At 41.2% G+C, this 18571-nt stretch overlaps 1 protein-coding gene across 1 annotated transcript in view; it reads right to left on the bottom strand.

Moving 5' to 3' along the window:
• Positions 1 to 706: 706 nt before the first annotated feature.
• LOC124775482 (allatostatin-A receptor-like) overlaps positions 707 to 18571 on the bottom strand; it is a 67056-nt gene continuing 49191 nt past the window's right edge. Inside the window, exons 2-3 of the mRNA XM_047250314.1 lie at positions 829 to 882; positions 707 to 781 (exon numbers count right to left, since the gene is read on the bottom strand). Of these exons, the coding sequence (XP_047106270.1) occupies positions 707 to 781; positions 829 to 882 (129 nt within the window). The remainder of the gene's footprint in view (positions 782 to 828; positions 883 to 18571) is intronic.

Below are 18571 nucleotides of genomic sequence, written 5' to 3'. Positions count from 1 at the left end.
AAAAGCCAAAGAAGGATAATGGAATGTAGTCGATTTAAATCAGATGATGCTGATGGAATTATATTAGGATATGAGGCACTTAAAGTAGTAGATGAGTTTTGCTATTTGGGGAGCAAAATAACTGACGACGGTCGAAGTAGGGAGGATATAAAATGTAGAATGCCAGTGGAAAGGAAAGCGTTTCTGAAGAAGAGAAATTTGTTAACATCGAGTATAGATTTAAGTTTCAGGAAGTCTTTTCTGAGATTAACACATTGTAGTCAATTGTCCTCCTATGATACGCAAATACAATCAAAAGTAAGTGGATTTTATATTTGAGAGCAGCAGATGGAATGTTGTGGAGCCTGGTTCAGAAATGAAAAATGGACTTGGAAAGTAATTTTGCACTTTGCGGACCTCGTTGTCGTAGATGCTTGTAACAAATACATGACAAGCATCAAAGGGAATAATATTTCAAGAAAAGAACAAAAAAGATTTAGTACACTTCAAATCAGAGGTAAGGGATAAGTTGCAATACCGAATTATTTTATCTTTACACAAATTTTATCTGCTATTTTTATATGTTTCTAGGCAGTAAAAGGATTGCCTGCAGGTCCACCTATGAATAGAAGAGTGTTAAGTGACAGTGAGACGGAACAAGATGAAGAATTTCCTGCGGTCAAAAGATCTAAATTCTTTAACCCACCTGCTAAATATCCATGCAGCGTTAAGCGTTATGATGTATATGAACATTTCCCAAATTCTGATCACATTCCAGCACCAGGTGCTTGCAGACACGAGTCTTGAAAAAGCCGCAGCAAAATGTCGTACGAAAAGTGTAAAGTGTACTCTGTGTCTGTCGAAGGGCAAGACGTACTTTAAAGGCTTCCATGTTTCTCCCAACTGAAAATCAAGAAGACCAATTTACATTTACATTTGGTGGAACAAAAGTTGGACTTCAAAATTAAATAATGTACGTTTTAGCAAGCATAATAAATTTTATGTTCTCTCAAGTATTTTGTATTGTTATTATCTTGACCTTCACGATCGTGACGGTGCTTCCCTCCAAAAACTTTGAACTCGAGTAATTTTTTCTTATTTTTCTAGTATCATTTAAAGCTAAACGAATAAGAAAAAGGATTGGGAAATAAAATCACTTTTTAAAAATTCGTCAGATTGAAAAGGAATAGCTGTCAAGGACGAAAGGATGTGTCAGGTAGAAATCCACTCTTGGTCAGAATGTGGTTTTATTGTTTCAGCGTTTTTAACCGTCGACAAATTTCACGGACTCAATAACAACATAGGAAATAATATCTCGGTAAAATATTTTCAGCGAAGTGTTTAAAAAAAGAAAAATTGTTTTTAAAAGAGGGAGAGGGAGAGAGAGAGAAAGAGAGGGAGGTAGAGAGAGACTCGAATAATGCCGGCTATAAATTTTCGTACATTATGGAGGGCTGTAAGGGGCGCCAGTGAAGCTGTGAGTTAGTGCGGCCAGAAACGTGTTTCCGGATAACATGCTCCCTCTCGGTTCATGTGGTACTCCACCAATTACGGCAGTTTTTCAGCGCCATTTAGGTCCGAGCTTGTCTGGAAACAAGCCGGGATTTTGGGAACATGAGACCACAGTAAGAGAGCTTTGAATTAGGTTGAACGCTGAATGGAAGGATGTTAATTCTATCACCGAATCCACCCATTTCTTCAACTTTAGATATCAATCATTTAGTTCTTGTTATTCTTTTGCAAGTAATACACAGACTCCTTTATGAAATTGCACTGATTGCAGAGGCTATATGAATAAACGGACTTGATTGGTCTACCTTGCCCTAGAGAGCCGATATATATAGAATATGGCTAGGCGACATCCAGAATGGCAATACAGAATGTACAATTAAGTAGCGTCACAACCTGAAATTCAGTCATCAATCAGCTATAAAAAAACATCGTTCTAACAGGTGACACCAGCAACGCTTCTAGCTTGTTATTTGGTCAAAACGAATACCATTGCTATGAAACTATGTATTCAGACTGGAATCTACTTAACAACCTGATGTAAAACAATGTATACACCAGATGAACTTAATACTAAAATGTTAGCTATTTATTGCTGTTTCCTTAAATTACTGAAAATAATGGAAATCGACCAGATAAAGTTTTGTTTCAAATGATCTGAAGCCATTTCAGTTTTCCCTTTTGGAATATTCGTTGTTGAAGATGGTTGCATCTAAGTTTTGAATATTTTTTTTTTTCGTTTTGTCTCAACATTCAGTTTTTTCCCTCTGGGATATTCGTTGTTAAAGTTAGTAGCATATAAGTTTTGAATATCCTTCTTCCATTCCGGAATAACATATTTTTTACTGGCCCGTTATGGATCTAATAAAATTCTCTTATAATGGGGAAATAGAAGACTTATCTGAGCGCTAATATTATTTTAGAAAAGCTAAAATATAAAGGTCTGCGAAAATAATTTCATGGTAGTTTATTTTTGAAAAGAAATTTCTGTACTTATACTGGCACAGCACAAGAAGTGGACAATACTTAATTGAATACGCGTGTTATAAACACTATCAAAATATCTGTTGACCGATTTATATTTCCTGCCCTTCCTTTTTTATAACCAATAATCTGAATCCCATGAGGCAGCAATTAAAAAATCAATCGGTAAATAAAGTAAGTGCAACCTGTAAATTGAATTATTACAACATATGTATCCACAAGATACAAATTAGCCATTTCGCTTCAGTACAGGCCACACATCTGTATATTGTGCATATGTCGAATATTGCAATTCTTGAACGTTGTAATAGGCACCAGCCGCTATACTATTCAAATTTACCACAATACAACAACATAATATATAAGGTGATTCAACCACAACGCGTTTAAAAACTGCGGGCGAAATTTCCATATTCCCTGGCTTGTCGTTTACTAAAGGCAGACCGTTAGTCATAAGGAAATTGTTGTGACTTAGCACGACAGCCAAGTCACAACGAGAGGAAGCCGAAAGGCACGCGTTAAGCTCACGCAGATTGGCGTGAGGTCTGGAACAGTTAAAAGGAAATGAGAACTTAGAAAATGGACGCAGTTCCTGTAATACTTAACTTTAATCCACATTTGTAGAACATCGCTCTTGATGATACATGCTTCACAATATTAATTATCAAAGCTATGGCGCCTTGCTAGGTCGTAGCAAATGTAGCTGAAGGCTATGCTAACTATCGTCTCGGCAAATGAGAGCGTATTTGTCAGTGAACCATTGATATGAACGTCGGCTGTACAACTGGGGCGAGTGCTAGTAAGTCTCTCTAGATCTGCCGTGTGGTGGCGCTCGGTCTGCGATCACTGACAGTGGCGACACGCGGGTCCGACGTATACTAATGGACCGCGGCCGATTTAAAGGCTACCACCTAGCAAGTGTGGTGTCTGGCGGTGACACCACAGAAATGTAATTAAATTTTGTGTTATGGTACGTTTTAGCTGGAGCTTACATTTTCCGAGATGTTCAAGAAAACGACGTTTTGAAGATCATTTTTGTATGGCTTTCTTCAATAATTCAAGAACTACGGCCTCTAGCGAAAACGGTATACCGGTATAAAATGTAACTACGTTAGATTTCCTACATAAAGCTCCCGTCATTTTTTTTTTCTGTAGGACTAATAGTTCGGGCGTAGCGAGCGAGAGTATATGAAAATCTTGCTGGTGGTATCTGAAGGCGCTATCGGTTGCATAAAACCCATAGGTAGGTGCAGCTGAATCACCTGATATATGATTAAGTCTCTTATGAGATGTTGTAAATACTCCTTGTGTTATTTACGAAGTTTTAACGGCATTACGCCTTGTATTTTACAACCAGCGTCAATTACATTGGCGACGAATGATTAAAAGTTGTTTTTTAATTATGTTATTTGTGGATATTGCAATTACAAGAGCGATTTTAACGATATTCGAAGCCGTAATGGCACCAATACTGATCAAGAATGTTTTACCTTCTGAAGATGGCTAGTTGTTGTTCATCAGATCTTCAGTCCTGAGACTGGTTTGATGCAGCTCTCCATGCTACTCTATCCTGTGCAAGCTTCTTCATCTCCCAGTACCTACTGCAGCCTACATCCTTATGTATCTGCTTAGTGTATTAATCTCTTGGTCTCCACCTACGATTTTTACCCTCCACGCTGACATCCAGTATTAAATTGGTGACCCCTTGATGCCTGAGAACATGTCCTACCAACTGATCTCTTCTTCTATTCAACTTGTGTCACAAACTTCTCTTCTCCCCAGTTCTATTCAATACCTCCTCATTAGTTATGTGATCTACCCATCTAATCTTCAGCATTCTTCTGTAGCCCCACATTTCGAAAGCTTCTATTCCCTTCTTGTCGAAACTATTTATCGTCCATGTTTCACTTCCATACATGGCTACACTCCATACAAATACTTTCTGAAACGACTTCCTGACACTTAAGTCTATACTCGATGTTAACAAATTTCTCTTCTTTAGAAACGCTTTCCTTGCCATTGCCAGTTTACATTTTATATCCTCCCTACTTCTACCATCATCAGTTATTGTGCTCCCCAAATAGAAAAACTCCTTTACTACTTTAAGTGTCTCATTTCCTAATTTAATTCCCTTAGCATCACCCGACTTAATTCGACTACATTCCATTATCCCCGTTTTGCTTTTGGTGATGTTCATCTTATACCCTCCTTTCAAGACACTGTCCATTCCGTTCAACTGCTCTTCCAAGTCCTTTGCTGTCTCTGACATAATTACAATGTCATCGGCGTACCTCTAAGTTTTATTTATTCTCCATGGATTTTAATACCTACTCCGAACTTTTCTTTTGTTTCCTTTACTGCTTGCTCAACATACAGATTGAATAGCATCGGGAAGAGGCTACAACCGTGTCTTACTCGCTGATCCCCTTTCATGTCCCTCGACTCTTGTAACTGCCATCTGCTTTCTGTACAAATTGTAAATAGCCTTTCGCTCCCTGTATTTTACCCCTGCCACCTTCAGAATTTGAAAGAGAGTATTCCAGTCAACATTGTCAAAAGCTTTCTCTAAGTCTACAAATGCTAGAAACGTAGGTTTGCCTTTCTTTAATCTTTCTTCTAAGATAGGTCGTAGGGTCAGTATTGCCTCACGTGTTCCATTATTTCTACGGAATCCAAACTGAACTCCCCGAGGTCGGCTTCTACCAGTTTCTCCATTCGTCTGTAAAGAATTCTCGTTAGTATTTTGCAGTCGTGGATTATTAAACTGATAGTTCGGTAATTTTCACACCTATCAACACCTGCTTTCTGTTACCTAAGGATTTCTACTAGCCCTCGTCTTTTTACCTACTTGATCCTCTGCTGCCTTCACTATTTCATTCCTCAGAGCTACCCTTTCTTCTTCTACTGTATTTCTTTCTACCAATTCCTGTCAATTGATCCCTTATGCTCTCCCTGAAACTCTGTACAACCTCTGGTTCTTTCAGTTTATACAGGTCCCATCTCCTTAAATTCCCACTTTTTGTAGTTTCCTCAGTTTTAATCAACAGTTCATAACCAATAGATTGTGGTCAGAGTCCACATCTGCCCCTGGAAATGTCTTACAATTTAAAACCTGGTTCCTAAATCTCTGTCTTACCATTATATAATGTATCTGAAACCTTCTAGTATATCCAGGGTTCTTCCATGTAAACAACCTTCTTTCATGATTCTTGAACCAAGTTTTAGCTATGATTGAGTTATGCTCTGTGCAAAATTCTACCAGGCGGCTTCCTGTTTCATTTCTTAGCCCCGATCCATATTCATCTACTACGTTTCCTTCTCTTCCTTTTACTACTGTCGAATTCCAGTCACCCATGACTATTAAATTTTCGTCTCCCTTCACTACCTGAATAATTTCTTTTATCTCATCATACATTTCATCAATTTCTTCATCATCTGCAGAGCTAGTTGGCATATAAACTTGTACTACGGTAGTAGGCGTGGGCTTCGTGTCTATCTTGGCCACAATAATGCGTTCACTATGCTGTTTGTAGTAGCTTACCCGCACTCCTATTTTTTTATTCATTATTAAACCTACTCCTGCATTACCTCTGTTTGATTTTGTACTTATAACCCTGTATTCGCCTGGCCAAAAGTCTTGTTCCTCCTGCCGCCGAACTTCACTAATTCCCACTATATCTAACTTTAACCTATCCATTTCCCATTTTAAATTTCCTAACCAACCTGCACGATTAAGGGATCTGACATTCCACGCTCCGATCCGTAGAACGCCAGTTTTCTTTCTCCTGATAACGATGTCCTCCTGAGTAGTCGCAGCCCGGAGATCCAGATGGGGGACTATTTCACCTCCGGAATATTTTACCCAAGAGGACTCCATCATCAATTAATCATACAGTAAAGCTGCATGCCCTCGTGAAAATTTACGGCTGTAGTTTCCCCTTGATTTTAGCTGTTCGCAGTGCCAGCACAGCAAGGCCGTTTTGGTTAGTGTTACAGGGCCAGATCAGTCAATCATCCAGACTGTTGGCCCTGCAACTATTGAAAAGGCTGCTGCCCCTCTTCAGGAATCACACGTTTGTCTGGCCTCTCAACAGATACCCCTCCGTTGTGGTTGCACCTACGGTATGGCTGTCTGCGTCGTTGAGGCACGCAAGCCTCCCCACCAACGGCAAGGTCCATGGTTCATGGGGGGATCGAAAGTAGTAATCCATCCAAATAACGAACATTTCATGTGCGATCTTGACTTTATGGGGTTTGAATTCAAAATATAAATAAAAAATTTACGAGAGATCACGTATCTCGTGGTTGACAGCATCAGCAAACTTCATACATATTGTACATTGAAACGCTGAACAGTGTTGGAAGAATAGTAGCCGAGAGGAAATGGTATTGGTCCAACGTTACTACTGGTATTTCACAACAGAACACGTATGGAATAATTTGTCGGTTTCCTCAAACTGCTTTTACAAGTCTTGTCTTCTGCGTTATCGGAAATAGGTGAGTTATACCAAGTCGCCTTATCTACAATTTTTATATTCAGTAGTGGAAAAGCTGGAATTGGTCCTAGGATTTCTAAAAATTAGGTAAGCTATATTATTTAAGTACTTTAACTATCTATTCGTCAAACTTTAGTCTAAAATATTTGGGGTGAAAACCTAAATCGTTAACCATCGTTATAGGTTCAACTTACCACATGATTGTTTTATCTGTGTTGAACTACGTAAAATGAACCCACGAAGGAGAATTAGAACGGCACTGAGGCTTCCTATATTACTGCTTACAAATAACTGTGCTACGGAATATGTTTTGGGAGCGTTAAAATCGGTCTTCAGCACGGACTATTCCAGCCACAATGAACTGAAGCTGGATTAAAAAAAATGGTTCAAATGGCTCTGAGCACTATGCGACTTAACTTCTGAGGTCATCAGTCGCCTAGAACTTAGAACTAATTAAACCTAACTAACCTAAGGACATCACACACATCCATGCCCGAGGCAGGATTCGAACCTGCGACCGTAGCAGTCCCGCGGTTCCGGACTGAGCGCCTAGAATCGCTAGACCACCGCGGCCGGCGAAGCTGGATTAAACCATGGCAAGTGTCCATCTCGGTAGCAGCGGTGTCAGTGCGGCAGACTGGTAACCGATGGGTACCTGGTTCCATTCCAGGACGAGTCGGGGATTTTCTCTGCTTGGGGACCGGATGCGTGTTCTCCTTACACACTTTTCGTCTTAGTTGACACGAACGTCGCCTCAAACACACTGCAGTACCGTCTTTAAGCTATTAGGATGGCTGTACGATCACCACTCGAAAGCCAGTAAGTTGAAGTGTACAAAAAAGTCATGGCATCCTGAGCTGTCAGCCAGTCAGCGTCGATATCCCCACTCTCTCTCTGTCGGCCCTCTACCTTGCTCCCACCGCCCGCAGCACTTAGCGGTCGCGAGCGCAAGCGGCTGCCCGCTGGCGTTGTGTCACAGTGTGGCATAGCGAGCGAGCCGGCGTGCGGAGCCGCGCCGCGGCCATCGATCTGCGCGCCGCTGCCTGCCTCGCTGGCCCCACTCGCCGCTGGCCGCGCTCCTAATTTGGCGGAAGACGCGATAAGTGCGGCCGCACAGACGCTATCGCCGGCTGTCTTCTTGTCGCCGTCAGCGGCGCGCTGGCGTGCCCGCCCCAGCCGTCTGCCGCCCGCTCATCAGGAAAATTAAAAGCCGACGCCCAATCTGACAAGACGCCCATCCTCTATGCGCTAGCCCCGAGTTCGGGCACGCGATGTATTTTTCTTGAGCTCTTTCTCTTTCTCTCTCCGTCTGTTTCAGGAAGAGAAATCGTAGTGGCGTAAATCAAATTGCAAATCATTGACTCCAATAATTTCCATACTGTATATTCTGACATCCTGACTGTTCCAGCTGCCGAGAATTCTTCCGTGTTGTATGGCCGTGGTCCATTGAACTCTTCTATCCCTGAAGTTTCGTCGAAAGCTACGTTGGACATCTTCGGAGGTGCTTCTGGTTGTGCTGAGTCTTGCCCACTGGACTACAGCCATACAACCCAGAAGAATAGCCTGCCCGGATGGTCGTGCGGTCTAGCGCACGGCTTTCCGGGCGGGAAGGAGCGACGGTCCCAGCCACGAATCCGCCCGGCGGATTTGTGGTGATGTCCGGTGAGCCGGCGAGTCTGTGGATGGTCTTTATGCGGTTTTCCTTCTGCCTCGGCAAATGCGAGCTGGTTCCCCTTATTCCACCTCAGCTACACTATGTCGGCGATTGCTGCGCAAACAAGTTCTTCACGGCCCGCATCTCGTGGTCATGCGGTAGCGTTCTCGCTTCCCACGCCCGGGTTCCCGGGTTCGATTCCCGGCGGGGTCAGGGATTTTCTCTGCCTCGTGATGGCTGGGTGTTGTGTGATGTCCTTAGGTTAGTTAGGTTTAAGTAGTTCTAACTTCTAGGGGACTGATGACCATAGCTGTTAAGTCCCATAGTGCTCAGAGCCATTTGAACCAGCCAAGTTCTTCACGTACGCGTACACCACCATTACTCTACCACGCAAACATGGGGGTTGCAGTCGTTTGGTGTGAGACGTTCCCTGGGGTCCACCGGGGGCCAAACCGCACAATAACCCTGGGTTAGGTGTGGGGTGGCCGAGGGGTGAAGTGGAATGCGGTAGTCGTCGTGGGGTTGTGGAGCACTGCGGCTGCGGCGGGGACGGAGCCTCTCCGTCGTTTCTAGGTCCCCGGTTAACATAACATAACCCGGAAGAATTATCTTCGGCTGAAACATTCGGTTGTGAAAGCCTCCATTGTATAACCTGACAATTTACCTAACAAGTCGACATTAACTATGAGCGTTCCTTAACAAGGCAGATGACAATTTTTAAAACTTTAACGTAGTGACTACACATGGTGTTAAAATGTGTAGAATACTTTCATCGGTGGTAGTATCCACCAAAACAAGAACAAAAGTTGTAAAAATATGTTCTCTAAAACGCATACTGTACTAAGTATGTTCACTCGTCCATCTTAGGTACGGTGAAACACACCTCTTCTACTGCAAACTCGTTGGTTTCCAAATTTTGAGAGAAGGTAGCATGGACCAAAATAATCTTCATTAAATATAGGTCCTCAAACAATTACGTTAAGAGGTATCAGCACTTCTTCAAAACGGTTCAAATGGCTCTGAGCTTACTTACCATCTGAGGTCATCGGCCCCTAGAACTTAGAACTATTTAAACCTAACTAACCTAAGGACATCACACACATCCATGCCCGAGGCAGGATTCCAACCTGCAACCGTAGTGGTCGTTCGGTTCCAGACTGAAGTGCCTAGAACCGCTCGGCCACACTGGCAGGCGACTTGTTCATATTCGCTATTGTAAAATAAAAATTTCACAGTTTTCTTAATATCCCGTATAAAATGGTGTTGTTCAAACTTGAGAGATTGGTGTTACTTGGATTAAACACATTACTTCTACTCTTCTGTTAAATTTGATTAAAATAACCATTTCGCTCACTGAAATGAAAAACGATATATGTGAAAATTCAGTACGACATTTATCATAGTTAGTGGAGACGTTCTTCACTCAACGGATATTAAATGATTGACCCCTGCAACACGATAGAGGGGTGAGGGGGGGGGGTGGAAGGTACATCATGTCCATATTTTATTTTTCAAAAAATTATTCCTTTTAATAATTTATTTTACCAGATTCCGTAATTGATTTTAATTTTTCAGTAAAATATGCCACATAAATTTAAGTCTTAGTAGTAAATGGGAGCCGGACGCTGTGGCCGAGCGGTTCTAGGTGCTTCAGTTCAGAACCGCCCTGCTGCTACGGTCGCAGGTTGTAATCCTACCTCGGGCATGGACGTGTGTGATGTCCTTAGGTTAGTTAGGTTTAAGTAGTTCTAAGTCTAGGAAACTGATGACCTCATATGTTAAGTCCCATAGTGCTTAGAGCCATTTGAACCGTTTGAAGTAAATGGGACTTTTCAGTACAAATGTCTTATTCATATCTTAAAGTTCATATACAACTCTACCTCTTTAAAATGTATGTTGTGAATAAAACTCAACGACAAGTAACGAAATCCATGTTTCAGAATTTTTTTTCATGCTCATAAAGTACCCCTTCTCTGTGTGTACACATAACGTAAAACACATTGGTACTGCCAAGATGTTTTAAGCTTCTGGCCTCTACTTGTATATCAGTACGTTTTCAAAAAAGAATGATCATAATGGAAGTTCAATTAAGGAAATTTTTTGAGGTGGCCGTAAAGACCACCCTCCCCCTACCCCCGGCCTCTTTTGTAGTATGCCTTAAGTAAAACACGTTGGTATTGATAGGGTTAAACTATCGTTTCATTAACAGCTTATGTCCACCATTTAGATCAGTATGCAACGTCGCTCCTAAGTGCATAAATATTGCTGTATTCGTTGTGGAATGTAATCAAACAACGTGTTTATGTCACTTTGTGCCACATCTTACCACGATGAAACACATGCCGTGTCCGTCTACGAAGATTTAAGGTTGCAGGCTTATACTATGGGGTGACGGGTTATTTTTCATAGTAATAATAATTAGTCATAAGAGGAAATTGGAATTGTTGTAAATATTGTTTGCTGTTTACGAGAGCCTGGAAAATATTTCTGTGGTCAGCCAGAAAGCGATGGAGAACATACTGACCATAGTTCTCAGTCTGCAATCCACATTCTTGTGCAGCCCACTGAAAGACACCTTTCCATTCTCAATTTGCTCAGTGGGATCAGGACTATGATTATAAATGAAGATTTTGAGTTATAATTGATACATATATTTGGTAAAGTTTCACATGCACAACATTATAATATTCATTATGTTCATAGTGACAGTAAATCTCACTATCCTAAACAGCACTATGAGCAGTTCAGAGGCGATCTCTATGGTAAGTTTCTACTAAATTGTCTTTCACCCTGACTACTGATAATCAAAATAAATGCTCATCCCTAAAGTGGAAAATAACTGTCGCCACTTGCCACGCGGATTTCTTAATATCATGGGCGGCGTACTAACAGTTACTTTTGCGAAACCTAAGCAGTCCAGGACAGTGTACAGTCCTCTATTATTATTACTGAATATAAGCGTTTTCTAACAGCCTGTCTCTGACGTCATCCAAGGCGGTGCGCACTCCGTGTTTGACTGACGCGGTTCTTACGGTGGCTGGGTACGAAGTGAAGCCTCTCTTGCATCTCGGGCTGTATTTATGTACATGGGGCAGCGGACGGCCTAGGGAACATCTGTTGCCATCCGTCCGATGCACACGGTAACAGTCTCTAAACGGCCACTTTCTCGGACAAACAATATTTTATGACAATGTCATGAATCAATTTAGAATCTTCGTAATTTTTGCATGCATGTAGGTAAGTTGGTTAAAATCACAGAAAAAGTTTTAGCTTGCCTACATTAAAACTTTGCCTTCTAGAATTTTTAGAATTGAACTGACAGTATAACGCGACCTCTGAACTACAACTTTGAGAGATCTTCTATTGGTTGTTATTAACATCAAGGTCTTAAAACTTGTTATAGCTGTATTGTTTAATGGGTTTCATCACGTGCTTTAACCAAAACTTTCAAGCTATGATAAAAAAGATACTTACTCTGCTACAAATAAGAACATTTTTCTTCCAAATTTAGTTTTCAGTAAATTACTCGAAAACTAGTAGAGGTAGCTTAATGGCTTCACGTAGTTATTATTTTTATGTTGAACTGAAGAATCATACAGATTTTCACATTTCTATGTATAATATTTAGCGCCTTTACTTTTTCTTCAAAACTTGGATTCTGACTAAAATATTGCTTTAATCACGTTGAGACTTGTACCAATTAATTTTCACATACATCTGCACATTATGATCAGTTTCTGGCTTCCTAGCTTTATTATTTAGCGCCACTTATTTTTTTTCTTAAAACGATGTATTTAGGTAAAATATTGACCTATTTAATCTGATACTTGACAGTTGAAACATTATTACACTACATATGTTGACAAAGTTTGAATAAGCAACTTTAACTTTTCATTTCATTCTTAATTATAGTGCAATACTTGTGTACTACGCACAGACGTGTTTGGTGACGTGGCGCTACTAGATGTGGACTGGGGTAAGACCCGGCACACTCGCTGGCTTCTGTATCTCTCAAACGATATAACACTTGTTTCGCCACAATACCATAGTGTAAATCTTTCAGTCATAACCCAGACAAGCCCTAGGGCTGAGGAACAAGGGGACTGGGCAAACCAGACAAGAGTCTCTACGTACCTCAGTGAGGTTGTGGCGTGAAATTCAGTGTGCAGTTCTGTATTATCCTGGTAGAGTATGTTACTTGGTACCTCGATGATGAGGGGTGTGGTAATACAGCTTACCATTCTTCCCACATACTGGTGAGCTTACAACCTAGATTCAACAATTACCAAACCAGTCATGTTGTCGTACTCAGCAGCACCTCTTCATACCATGATTTGAAAGGTATGGGTCTCGAGAATCGCTGTTCCCTGTGACATTTTGACATACCATCTATGCACACCCTGGCCTCGATCTGACCACCACAAAAAGAAGCGATGCTCGTCGCTACACACGACTGTGGCCTCTTTCACTCCGCCTCCACACCCTGGAAGTTTGTGTTGTTTCTGGTATCGTGGGTGTGCTAAACGACAGATGGAAACCTGGCTTCCACACTACATTATTTTGACTGGTGAGATGTACCGTGTAGTGGAGGAAGTATTATCTTATAGCGTTGTAACATTGCCAATATGAAACACTTCAGTCTCAATAGGTACAAGTCGCTGAATGCTATGGGCTGTTAAATTAATCGAACCTACTGAAAACGATCATGCTGTGGACCAATATATCTGAGCTGGTGCGCTGCTGGCGGCAGTCTCCATCGATTCTCATCACGACCGTCTGAGTCGATTTTCGATGCCTGCTTGTCTTCGTATCTTTGGTGGATGCCTATTTAACCGCGGCGCGCGTTCTCTATGTCCCCCCTCCCGGATGATGCCCTCTCTCCCTCCATTTATCCTTCCTATCAACTCTGATCCTCCCTCCCCCTCCTTTCCTCTGTCCTTTCCCTGGGCTCCCTCTTCCCCCCCCTTCCGTCCTGTTTCCTCCCCACTACACCTCTCCCTACCTCCCTTCTCCCCCCCAGTCCTTTTGTATTCCCCTCCTCTGCCTACCCCACTCCCTGTCGCGTCTGCCCCCCACCCCTCTTATGGGTCCTCATCCTCCATCAGCTCCTTTCCCGGTTCCCCCCCCCCCCTTCGCTTTTACTCTCCTTTCCCCCCCTTTTTGTTTTCCCATCTCCTGTTCAGTTTCCCCCCACCTGTTCTCGACTGTGGTGTCACCTTTGCCGACTTTTTCGTGCTGTGTTCTAGTGACTATTCAGTGTTGTGTTGCGAACAGAAACCATGCTGTCGCTGGGTGTGCGTTTTATATACTTTGCGAACAGAATCCAGACTGTCGCCGTGTTTTTTTTAATTGTCTATTGTTTCCCCTGTCTGCTCCGTATGTATTTTTATTCGCTTCATCATCCCTCTGTTGTTTGTTTTCATTTCCCCATTTTCTTTTCACCTTGTTACTCAATGAGTCCCCGATTTTATCGCCTGTTTTTTATTATTATTTATTCTCCTGCTCTTTGTCAGAAAACCTGTAGGCTGCAGAGCGGCGTCCTAAGCTGCTGCCAGCCCGCCCCCTTCGGGGGGAATTGAAATTCAATAAAGGAAAAAAAAAAAATCTCTATGTCTTCAGTTTGGGTATCAGCTGTGTCAGCGACAGTCACGTGTGGCGTTGCGCCTGTATGCAGCGTGGCGAGTGGCCGAGTCGGTTCTACGAAGGAGCGTGGGCGGCTGCTGCGGCGTCTTCAGCCGTTGGGATGCAGATCCGCTGCCGACGGTGATCGGTGATTCTTGGATATGTGAAGGACCGAATTCCTTCGTGTCTCTTGCATGTGAATCAATGTCAATGAACTGGAGTCGTCGAAGTGTTCATCGTTGGGTTCTGTTCATGTTAATTGAATACCCCTGTGCACTGAAAACTATCTTGGCTGTTTCAGTTACCTTTGATCTTGCTGCCCGATATGTTTACGGCATTTAAAGTAGTGCTAGTTGCGCACAGCCAGTAGACATGAAGCCGTGTTTAATGCATACGAAGTAGTGCGTAAGTTTGTGCCTGACGTTCAGAAGTGGTCCGAAATATTTCTCCCTAATTCCTTTTCTATTTTATTATTTTATTTGTTGTGTTAGAGGTTGTCTACACAAATCTTAAGAGCCACTGTCACGTATGTTATGTCTGCTTAAGGTTCATTTGTGCCTCTAGAAATAAAGGTTGATTGATAACTGGTTGGGTTAATATCCTTGTGTATCTGTTGCGTCAGAATGTTGACTGCCGCTGGTGTGTTTATGTTTCAGATAATTGGCGAGCAATCTCCGATCGGGGTATCAAGGTGGAAGAGTGAAAATTAAGGACCTGGATCGGTGTCTATGGTTACGTTGTTAACGTGCGGCAGTTCCATCTTGCTGATGGAGCGTTGTGGTTTCCGTAAGCTTACTTGTAGGTCAAAGTTGAATATATTTTTATTTCACCTTCTGGTGAACCTCTCGGTTTGCTCGCGTCCATCACCAATTTATTGCACAATTGGGGCAGTCCCATCTTAAGACGATTTCATATGTTATTATTATATTGAATGTATTATAATCCTGTTAATTTGTCAGAAATTTTAATACCAATTTTGAAAATATATGAGCTTACTGGAGTTCAGTGGACTAATGTTCTTAGCCGGATCCTGAGTTACATGAAAACCAGTTTCTATGTTGGTCGAAGTATGTTTGAGATTTGATTAATTGTGGTTTTATGAATATTGTTTTAATGACTGAAAGTTGGCTAAGCAAATTTTGAATGATCTATATCTGTTGGACTTAACGCATCCTCTTAGTTGTGGAAGTAGTTTCAGAGTTTTGATGTGAATTATATTAAAAACAGTTTCAGTGTAAGTTATGAAGCTTGTGCGGTTTAGTTATGTCAGTTATGTTGTATTAATAATGGTTTTATGAATATTGTGTTATTTAATGAAAGTTGGCCAAGCAAATGTTGAATGATCTGAGTTTGTTGGACTTAATGCATTCTTTAGCTGTTGGAAGCAGTCAGTTTTTATGTGAGTCACGTGAAAAACAGTTCCATCTCAATCATGAAGTTTGTGTGATTTAGTTCACTCAGTCATATTTGATTAATGATGCTTTTATGAACATTGTTTTAATTAATGAAATTTTGTTGAGGGAATTTTGAAAATATGTGGGAAGCGCCTTTCTATAATCGTTGCTACTGTTAATTTGATAAGAGCAATATGTTTGTAATAAAGAAGTGTGTGGCAACTGCAAACTGGTTAGGGTTTAATTTCGATGTGTCGAAAGATTACCACACATCAATATCTGTTATGCTCAGCTAATTGTTTAGTGAGTAACAATTATTCTCTTTGTTGCATCTATATTTACTGTTCGCAATGTATCATATCTCTCATCTCATCTTTATCTACTTCCTCTCCCTTTTCCATAATATTATCTGCCAATTCACCGTGAAGGAATATATCCTTCATGCCCAATTGAGGGACTAATCAATGAAAATTATTCTCACCATATCGTCTATATTTATTCCTCCCACAATATCACATATCCCATTTCATCTTTGTCTACTTTCTCTTATCTTTCCACAATAGCCTCTTCAAGTTCTATTTCCTCGTGTAAGCCCTCTGTATATGATTTCTACCCTTCAGCATGCGTTTTTTTTTTTTTTTTTTTTTTTTTTTTTTTTTTTTTTGCTAACAGTTGGTTTACTATCTGATCTTTATACATTTATGTATACAACTGCCTCAGTTTTCTCCAAAGGTTTCTGTTGCTTCCCTGCTGGTGGCATCCGTAGATAAGCATCCTTCAACAGCTTAGTATCACTCCTCTAGGAGTTCATTTTGCGCTTCTGTTAAGCTCACTTGTCAGAAGTTAGTATTTCCTTTTACCTGGTTCATTGCTCTGTTGTTATAACACGTGTGTTGTCTATACTGAGCCTTATCTTTTTAGGTTTTATCCTTTATTATTTCGTCTCTTGTCTTCTATTGTATTCTCTCATCAGTTTTAATCATTTGCCCAATGCCGCCTTTGAAATTCTGCAAAAGTAGTTTTTTTAAGTTTATTCCGGGTCCATCTCCTTAGTTTCCTACCGGCCATTAATTGCTCTAGTTTTAATAAATTATGATAAGCGGCCACATCAGCTCTTGTAAATGATAAAACGTACCACTCTGGGATCGGGTCTTAGATCTGTTCTGACAGGCCGACTGCTGCCTATGAGGAGCGATCTATGACCTCGGGACATGTGATCAACATTCCACCAATCCCTGCAGCCGTATCCTGATGATGCCGTTGGTTTCATATTCAGGTAGCTTCTCATCTGGCCTCACGAGGCTGAGTGGAGCTCGTTCCAGACGTCCCTGAGTTTATGTTTTGTTAAATTTTTTCTTCCTTTTATTTTAATTTTAATTTTTTTTTCTATTTTTCTCTGGAATCATTAAACAAAAGTTGAAAATATTGAAATTTAAATAAAAATAAAAATATTCTTGTTTGAACAATGGAGGGAAATTTTTACTTGTAACTAAAAGGTTTTATTCTGCGACTAAACCGCCAGGCTGATTTGCAATAAAGTTGTTTTAACTTTTTTGTTTGCTTTTGATTTTTCTTTCATGAACATACAACTAACCATAATTTAAATGCATGAGTAACAACTGTCAGTTTTGATTATTGTCTATGTATAAATTTCAATGCCGATATACCGAAAGAAATATAATTTTTATAAAATTGGTATGTATACACTATATTCATTTATGTCTAAAATTTAACAAATTTCCATACTCCTAGGATCTATATTTGGCCATGGCTGATTATATGGACACTCATAATTCCTTAAGAGCTACGTAAGTGAGTTCTTACACCCTAACGTCTGCTGTTGCCAAAAGAATGGTACGCAGTGTGGGCGTTTCTGACGCTACAGTGTAAATTATTTGTTGTCCTATCTATTCTATCTGTCTTTTCTGGACATCCTAATATTATATGGCTGATGCCTTCTTCGAATCCTGCCTCGGGCATGTATGTGTGTGATGTCCTTAGGTTAGTTAGGGTTACGTAGTTATAAGTTCTAAGGGAGTGATGACCTCAGATGTTAAGTCCCATAGTGCTCAGAGCCATTTTTTCGGCCGTTAAGTGAAGGTCGTCCACCACTGTGTTCTCTATGGTGAGAGATAATGCCTGACATCTGGTATTCTCGGCACACTCGTGACGCTATGGATCTCGGACTAATGAATTCCCTAATGATTTTCGAAGTGGTTTCCCATGCATCTGGTTCGGCGTTCAAAGTCTGTTAATTCTCGTCGTGCAGCCATAATCAAATCGGAAACCGTTTCGCATGAATAATCTGGGCAAAAATGACACCTACGTCAGTACACTGCCCTTTTATACCTCGCGTACGCGATGCTACCGCCATATGTATATGTGCATAACGTTATCCCTCAACTTTTATCAACTCAGTGTATACACTAAATCACTTTTTTTTGTTGGCTGTAATATTGGTTGGGGTGCGATAAAACCCTCCATCCTTAGCGTTGATTTAACTGTGAGATTACTACGCTTCAATTCTCTACGAAGTTATAATTTGTAGACACTGGTCATAGACGGCTGACAGATGCGGAAGTTGATTTACATTAGTCTGTTTCGCTGCACTACCTCTGATATGGACGGAGTGTCCTTACACGTAATGCAATGCAGGAACTGAAGCGCCCGTTGAAATATCTCACGTCGCATCACACAGCCGTTAGGTCACCGCTACGCATGGGCGGAAGCTGCGCAATGCATTCATACCCATGGCGCTCCGGCGCCACTCATAGTCGCTTCGATGTCCTCTTGCCGCACGCGGTAAGCCTTCCAGCTGGTAATTAACTGGTAACTCCAAGAGCGGAAACACTTCAGTATCATCGCCAACATTACAGGACTATTAATCGCACATTAATAACAAGGCGGCGTATGTTTCAAAATGTGTGAGACTG

This window comes from Schistocerca piceifrons, chromosome 2, assembly GCF_021461385.2.
Source record: "Schistocerca piceifrons isolate TAMUIC-IGC-003096 chromosome 2, iqSchPice1.1, whole genome shotgun sequence".
NCBI classification, from domain to species: Eukaryota; Metazoa; Arthropoda; class Insecta; order Orthoptera; family Acrididae; genus Schistocerca; species Schistocerca piceifrons.
The sequence above is the reverse complement of the archived record's forward strand: the minus strand, read 5'-3'. Positions and strand labels throughout refer to the sequence as shown.